At 34.1% G+C, this 8,807-nt stretch overlaps 1 protein-coding gene across 17 annotated transcripts in view; it reads left to right on the top strand.

Annotated features, from left to right (window-relative positions):
* Nucleotides 1–266: 266 nt before the first annotated feature.
* Nucleotides 267–8,807, top strand: part of CDC42BPA (CDC42 binding protein kinase alpha) — a 296,769-nt gene continuing 288,228 nt past the window's right edge. For 7 of the 17 annotated variants that reach the window (XM_027564644.1, XM_027564645.1, XM_027564639.1 and 4 more), the window contains exon 1: nt 275–706. In XM_027564644.1, coding sequence (XP_027420445.1) covers nt 529–706 — 178 coding nt within the window. In that variant the 5' untranslated portion in view covers nt 275–528. Of the gene's footprint in view, nt 707–8,807 lie in introns of all 17 variants that reach the window. The other 10 variants (XM_027564637.1, XM_027564634.1, XM_027564633.1 and 7 more) reach the window with 6 other exon arrangements.

Raw genomic sequence — 8,807 nt, 5'->3', positions numbered from 1 at the left:
TGCAGCAGAATTTTTGGTTTTCCCTCCCCCTTATATACATTCTGGCTTTTTCCTCCCCTTTCGATTTTCCTTCTGCCTGGAAGTGAATTGCTGATGCAGATCGGGACTTAATTCATAAATGATGCAGCCGGATTCGTTTCAGGATTCTGTTGCACGAGTTGAATTTTGAATGAAGGAGAAGAGCTTTTTTTTTTTCCCTAAAGAAGTGTTGACTGGTTCGCTGTACTTTTTAATTATTTTATTTAAATATACGATTTAATTGTATTATTCTTTTAAGAATGTATTAAATATATATTTTATGGTAACTTTCCCTCAAAAGTATATGTATATGTGCGGAATTGAAGACGCTTCAGTTAAGTGAGGTTACTGGCGTGTTGGATGTTGAATTCAGCACCGGCATTGCATGACAGTTATTTGAATAACAAGTGGTTTATTTTTAAACCACACATTTTAACATTTAGGTTTCAGTAATCATATTCAAAATCGTTTTAGTAATTGAAAGGAAAACCAGCGGATATTGAAGCAAACATGTCTGGAGAAGTGCGTTTGAGGCAGTTGGAGCAGTTTATTTTGGACGGGCCCGCTCAGACCAATGGGCAGTGCTTCAGTGTGGAAACGTTACTGGATATCCTCATCTGCCTTTACGATGAATGCAATAATTCTCCATTGAGAAGAGAGAAGAACATTCTTGAATACCTAGAATGGGGTAAGTTTGTATTTAAAATAAAAACTCTTTAGCTGGCCATTGTGATTTGTTATAGAGAGCTACCGTGATAAACTCTCTACTCTGTAGTAAGTATATAAACATATAATATCTGTTGTGTATGTATTATGTATTTAAATATGTATGTTTACACACAATAAAAGAGTAGACACCAATTCAAGGGTTTTTTTTTTTCAGTAGTTTTCGGTAAATATTTTCCCAAGAGTGAAAGCATGGTACTCAGTTGTTGCCTTGATTTAATGTGAAGCTTGAGGGGAAGAACTTAAGTTTTTTCGGTCAGACAAATTTTGAATAATTCTATGACGGGCGGAAATGGATTATTGCTCACTTTGCCTAAAGCGTGGTGGTCTAACAGGCATTCAAGGGAAAGGTATTTATTAGTGGAAACATTCCTTCCTAGGCTTTGGAAGTCACTCTGGAAATGGGAGGAGGTTTTAAAATATCTTAGATCAACAGGAACTTGAAGGTGGTCATCACTGGGTTTTATTACATCTCTATATAGTACAAGGCAAGGAAATTACTAAACATGGACTTGCCAAAAATTGTCATGTTTGTAAGATGACATAAATAGTTTAAAATTTTTGTGATAATATTTGCTAGAGAATGTTTGGGAGCAACTCCTGCCTGCCTGAGAGTTAGATTCACTCCAAATTTAATTCAGACCTAAACTGGTTCATTTTTTATCTTCATTCTCCGAAATCTAGATGTGATTTAGAAGACATAGATATTGGAGTAGATCAATGATGAGAGCAAATTCTCCATGAGACCTTTAGCTTGAAGTCTTGGTTTAAGTTCTGCTTCCAGTGTTACCTGTGAGCAAGTTCCAACATCCACCAGTTCACTGTGAGGAGAGTATACATCATCACACATCATACTGTTAATATAGTACATACCAATGCATCTGTATTGGTACACTGACTTTTGAAGGATATTAGCCAAAGAAGTTATTTTGTATCTATGGAATAAGGATACTTGAGTTTGTTGGAAAGTTTTTATAGTAAAATGTCTTTGTTCCCAAGTAAAGCTTTATTTTTTTTGAACCAAAAGTCAGTTGGTGATTATTCCCTTTTTTGGACTTGAAATTTATTAAAAATTCATTTGCCAGGTAAATCACTTATTCAGGATTGCATGCACATAATAACTTTAATTATTCAATATGTCAATATCAGGAATTTTCTAGTAACTTGATGTCATAGGGTTAAATATATATATGTGTGTGTGTATAAGACATGAATTGAATGATTTTGAGAAACTGATTAGTAAACTCATACTGGAAATGTAAGAATTTTAAATCATCTTTCAAGAGCTCACTGTGTTAAGAATGAGACAGTTTTGACTTTGATACTGGATTAGTGAGTATATGTCCTTTAATTTTATATGTAGAGCAAAATATTTTATAAAGCCTGTGTAGTTTTATACTTCATGTTTCATAAATTTAGAAATTTTTTAGTTCTTTTTAAAATTTAATGAAAAGATTCTGATACTTTGAGTTAGAGTTTCAGTTCTTAAATTATGGTTCCATAGGAATACTCTAGTTTATGATTATGGTTGTCATTTAATATCCTTTCTCATCTGTAAAATAATGGGAGAACTCTTTGTATGTACCAGTTGTAAATGTAAAAATTATGATAAGAGAGAAAACTATCCTCAATTGCCTTTTGGTTGTTAGGAATTTACATTTATGTTATGAGATATTTTGCTGTATTATCAGAAAAATTTATATACATTTTCCACTAAATATGATTCCCTGGATCTTGTTTCTTTTATCTATATTAAAAAAAACTTGTTTGTATATATTTAATTTAAACCACATAAGCCAAAAGTCAAAGAAGTGTTTGGCCAAATACATTTTATTTTTATTAATATAGTAGATTTTTAAATAATTTTAAAACACGGACTTTTCACAATTTTAAAATAAACTGAGTTTTGGTATTATCCTTCATATTTTGCCTTTTAGAAGTCTGGTGTGATGTAACAAAAATAATATATACAGTCTCTTAAGTACACTCCTGTTGTAATAGGAAATAAGGGACTAGAATTTTTAGGATTTATTTTGTAGGCTTTAGAACTTTTGTTGTTGTTATTTAGTAGCTAAGTCGTGTCGAACTCTTTTGGGATCCCATGCGCTGTAACCCACCAGGCTCCTCTGTCCATGGGATTTCCCAGGCAAGAATACTGGAGTGAGTTGCCATTCCCTTCTCCAGGGAATCTTCCTAACCCAGGGATCGAACTTGTGTCTCTTGTTTAGCAGGCAGATTCTTTACCCCTGAGCCACCTGGGAAGCCAGGCTTTGTGACTAGGCAGTGATTAAGTCTCAGGCATTTTTAAGTTGGTGTTTGAGGTCTTGAAAGTGGAAGGTACCAATCATAGAAGTCTAGGTAAGGAGGAAGACAAGAATGGAAAAAGCTGTCAAGAAGTACATCATGAGTAGTAGTATTTACTATTTTTAAGTTATTTGAGAAATTGGGTTATTTAACAATTTAAGTCTCCTCATTTAATTATTGAAATAGATCCGTTGTTCTTCGAGTATAATTTGATTGCACATTGGGAAATGTCTTATTTTATTCTCACTACCTAACATTATATAAAAAGCAGTTAGATTAAGGAAGTTTCCAGATAGTGAATTGGCCTCAGTTTAATTTTTTAACATTATTTATTTGGTCTGTGATGGAGATTGAAAGAATTTGTTTGTTGGGGTTAAATTTGATAATTTAGATTTGCCTTAAATGATACAGTTTTTAGTTTGAGTTTTAAAAGACCCAATATTTGCAACAGGAGAGCAGTAGTAAATACTCTGTTAATACATGCTGTATATTTGTGTTTGGCTGTCTGTATTAATGAAAGTGCCATCTAGATAATATCTTTATTTTTTAAAAACTTTTTAATTTGTATTGGGGTGTAGCAGATTAACAATGGTTTCAGGTTAACAGCAAAGGAACTGAACCATATGTGTACTTACATCCATTCTCCCCCAAAACACTCCTCCCTTCATATGCCTTATTTTTAAAAATGGAATCAGCAAAATTCTATTTGACTTGCTTCATTTCCATCCATTTCACTTTATTCCTAGTTATGACCCATTTCTCGTTTATATTGATACTGTTCATGTTTTGTTCATTACAGCATCATGACAATGAGAAAACTGACAGTTCAAAGTCAGATTTTGTCTTTGGATAGCACTCCTTGCATTTGCTGCTGATGGCCTCAAGGAGGGAGTAAGTAGAGCTCTAGAGAGGAAGAGGGGACTAAGCCATTGAGCAATAGAGCAAGAGGATAAGAGTGCTTTTATACCTTAACGCGTAGATCACTGTCAAATTTATATTTTCCAGTTATATACAGTAGGATTTGAAAGATTCTGTTTTGTCCTTATTTTTTGTCAAAATGATTATGGTTTATATGTTTTGTTTATAAAATAATAGTTTTTATGTCAGTAGTGTAACTCTACAGTAGAGTTGTAAAAATAGCTTTTACATTATAAGCTAATTTGCTGATAGTGACTAAATGAATATGTTATTCATTAAATTGGCTATCTTCTACTTTGAAATGGAAAGTTAAAATTTTAGGAAATTCTGAATCAAGTTGCTTAAAAAATAGGGTAAAGAAAATATTACTCAAATAAAAAAAAAGCCAGACTGTATGTGGCTAACTGTATTTTGATGCTTTCTGAATATTGGAGTTTACAATATTTCATATAAATTATCCTTTAACAACAGTAATTTTATAGTTTATTCAGTGTATGTACACACACAAAATAGCCTGAATGGTTAATAAACTTGCTACTAGAGTACATCAGTAGGTACTGTGGTTTAAACTTTTCATTTTATTAGAGTAATTTTAAAGCTTATTCACATTTTTTGATGTGTAGGGAGGTGATGATGGCCTAATTACAGAAATCTGACTCTTTTCTTTGTTTTTCACTTATACTGTTCTTCATTGTTAGCTTTTCCTAAGCTTATTAATCATACCAAATTATCAAAAAGTTCATTTAATACACATAATTAGGTTTATTTAAGTCCTCAATTCGGAGAAGGCAATGGCACGCCACTCCAGTACTCTTGGCCTGGAAAATCCAATGGACGGAGGAGCCTGGTGGGCTGCAGTCCATGGGGTTGCTAAGAGTTGGACAGGACTGAGCGACTTCACTTTCACTTTTCACTTTCATGCATTGGAGAAGGAAATGGCAACCCACTCCAGTGTTCTTGCCTGGGGAATCCCAGGGACGGGAGCCTGGTGGGCCGCCGTCTATGGGGTCGCACAGAGTCAGACACGACTGAAGCAACTTAGCAGCAGCAGCAGCAAGTCCTCAATTAGGATCATCATAAATGTCACCATAAATATAGGTTGGGTAGTTTCCTTTATACTAGTCACCTAATAATCTAGTCTCTTCTAAGAGTGATAATAAGTACAATTATTTGCTCTCACACAGTGCTGGCACATGATAGAAGCATGTTCATAAGTGGTGGCTATTATATTTCCACTTCTCTTCTATTTCTTTCTTTTCAAAAGGATATATTGCTCCATGAGTGAGAACAGGGATGTCAAGAATAACAATAACAATTTTAGGAACTTATTTCATATGAAAATGTAGGGCATACCTAAGCATAATGGTGTAAACACAAATAGCATAATATGTTGGAAATTTTATGAAATAATTTTGGAAATTTTATGAAATAATTCCTGGGACTTGACTAATATTAGATAGTAAGCCCAGGCTATTTTAAAGTAAAAGAACTGAGCTTGTTGCAAATTAATAGTTTATTGTACTCCTCTTCTATGGTAGTAAAGAAAATTCTCCCAAAACCTTTTCTTTTCATGTTCACTTATTGCCAGTATATTGTATATATTGCTGACTTCATCCTATTGGTTTTGATAGGTTTTAGAATCAGTTTACTAAGTCCAGCTAGCATTTAAAAAATTAAATATACTAGAATAGAAAATACTAAGTAGCCATGTGTTGAAAGAATAACTATTGTTATACAGAATTCCTGTGTTTTCTTGTATAGTTTACTGAAGATTGGATTGAGCAGAGTTAGAATTCTAGGGTAGATGATACTAAAGCATGTTGGCTGTTTAACAGTGAAAAGATTATGGTTGCCCTTTTCAAAAAGCACACGTGTTTAAATTAGGGACAGACTGAAGAATTTAAAGAAAAGGAACTTAGATAGGGATAAGATACTTGGAAGGAGGGAGGGAGAATAGGAGAGAGGAAAAATGAGATAATGAGTGTGAATATACTGTTTTCCTGGGTTGCTACTTCAGGCTGATTTGTGAATAACTGGGTACTTTTAATTTAGAAATTAACGGACAGGTGAATTCACTCATTTGTTTTGTCTTCGATGGTTCATTTCCTTTCTTTTCACGTTTTTCCTTCTCTGACTTTGGGCTCCTGGATGTTGACTACCATTGACTGTAAAGTTGTATAACTTGTCAAACATGAGGGATATGACCTACAGTTATTGGCTGTAGTTTTTGTTTATGCCTTCCCATTACTCCAGATGCATGTTACAGTAGATACAGGTGAGCAGGGTTTGCTGGTTCCCTTGTTACTCATGGTCTCATCCCTTGTTACTCACAAAACTTCCAGTGCGGTTGCCTTCAAGTTTCAGTAGCTAATACGAAGAATTGCTCAGCAGATTTTGCTGTATCTTGAGTCAAGAACTTCTTTCCATAAAGGTTTTTTTTTTTTTTTTAACCCGCACTATAAATACAGGTCATCCCAGACATATGAATGACTGTCTTTTGTTATCACTGCATACAAAACTCCTTTCCAGATCCAGGGGATTTCCTTTATCCCCCTTTGATACTGACCAGAGTAACAGAATTGCTTTTCTCAGCTAGTTGCTCCATACTTCCCCTCTGCATTGTCCACTTCTTCTAATTAATAGCTATTAGCCTCTATTGGCCAGTACCCCTCCTCCCATTCTAGTGCTTCTTTATCTGCTGCTGTAGGAAAGTAGCACTTTGGCTCTCATGGTTAACAGGAGGCTCAAAGACCTGGCTCTCCACTTCCCAGTCTCACTATTTGCCCATTAATTCTTCCTCACATGAGCTGTTCTGTTGGGAGTTAGGGTTTCTTTACTCTAGCCCCCTCCCTAGTTTTTAAGTGAGTTCTGGAAATCTGGGATATTAATAGGTGCTTTTGGAGGGGAGAAGGTTTATGTGGCTAAATAAATATGGGAAAGTATTTTGAACAAAATTAAATGTTAGAAATATTGTGGGTTATCCTGAAATTTTTTATGTTTTGGGGAAGATGGATGAAAGCCAGTATTCCATGGAACACCCTTTGGGAAATGCCCTTTCAGTATGAAGTCATGGTGTCCCTTGTGTCAGGGATAGAAAGAGTTAATTTTGAGGGGAAATTTGGAATGTGGTATGGTTTGGAGAGAAAATCCAAATCAGAATAAGTAAGATTTTAACTTAGTGGTTGTGAACTTTTGTCTCCTGTGTGATAGTCACAAGAACTGAAAGATAAGCTTAATCATGGTGGAGTAGGACATGAGTGAGGCTGGTGAGCATTTGCATCCAGTCCAGGAAAAGCACCCTGTAAAGTAGAATGAAATTAAATAGAATAATGAATCAGTGCTGTTAGCGTCTAAAGTCCTAGGAATTACTGATAGGTCTCTATTTATGACCTTTTCTTGCTCTCATATCAACTTGCTATTCACCTATAGGCATTCACAACAAATTCAGAAGTTCTCACCGTATCTTTTTGCAGCTTTAGTTATTTTCATTACTTTGTGATATTTCAGAGGAAAAGATCATGGACATGCAATTTCAGGATTCATTATAGTTTTAAGTACTGTTTTTTCTAAGGTTATAATGTTTTTGCTAAGCTGTTGGTTTCAGACTTTAGGATTAGTGTGGGAACTTTTCTGTTATTTGCATCTGTGAAACTATGGGTTTCAAGTGCCAGCACCTATTTATGTGTAGTGCAAAGAAGCCAGAATATACAGTACTTTTATTAAAGAGGAAGCCATATATAATTGGTGCTGTTTCAGCACTGTGAGCAAGTAGAACTCTGTGATTACTGTAGACTTATATTCTGAGTATAGAGTGGTAGATAATAATACTGGAGAGTAATTTGACTTGATTTTAAAGATAAATAACTTATAGGATCAATTAGTCTTTTTTCCCACTCACTTCTGACATACATTAATTTTTCTCTTTAATTCTTCCTCATCAACACTATTCCTCTCAACCCTGATCTAATTAAGTTTGAAAATACCTACCTATGTGGTTGAAAACAATCTTTTAAGAATACATGAGTTCAGTCATGCAGTCATTTGTTAAATTTCGATTTTTATTTCAAATTGCTTACACATCACTGTAGACTAAATCTACAAAAAAACACACATCTATTCAGTTTGTTCTATTCATAGTGATAAAAGGCTAATTAAATTTAATACTTAGAGTTTCCATGGTGAAGATCTACAGTGGAATACCTCACCCTGAAATATTTCTGTTCTAAACCTATATGCTAAACAATAGCAGGGACTTTGGTTTCAGACTGGCTCCCTTGGTTATGGGCTGGTTGATTTAAGCAAGTTACTTAACTTCTCTAAGTCTGTTTTATCATCAGTGGAAAATTGAGATAATAATAATAGCTTATTCTTCCAAAAGGTTGAAGGTTGGTTTAGAATTTTCTTTTTCTGGTGATTTATAATTAAATTTTGTTGTCTTTTTTCTCATTCTGGTTTGGAGTTTCTATTGGGCCTTATGATAAAGGAAGATAAAATGCTAGTTTTGAAAGTTTGGTTGGCATGTATAGTTATACAGGGATGTAAATAACTTTATTTTACTGTTGACAAACATAACTTACTGATAATGTTTTATTGAATTATATTGGCATCAGAGGTGTCTTTCCTTCTGATGTCTGACTATGCAGACAGCATCTTATTCCTTCTCTTAGGATATTTTGCATTGTCACATTTTGTGGTTTTTAACATAACTGTTTTTCAGTAAATATTGAGCTCATCTGTATTTTCATCACCTACAGCAAATATTATGAAATGGGTAGTTATGAATTATTTTTATATTTATAAAGCTCCAACCTGCAAATCAGTGGTAGAGTTCTAGACCTCAA

Source organism: Bos indicus x Bos taurus, chromosome 16 (genome assembly GCF_003369695.1).
Source record: "Bos indicus x Bos taurus breed Angus x Brahman F1 hybrid chromosome 16, Bos_hybrid_MaternalHap_v2.0, whole genome shotgun sequence".
Taxonomy (NCBI): Eukaryota; Metazoa; Chordata; class Mammalia; order Artiodactyla; family Bovidae; genus Bos; species Bos indicus x Bos taurus.
This window is presented reverse-complemented; position numbering and strand designations above follow the sequence as displayed.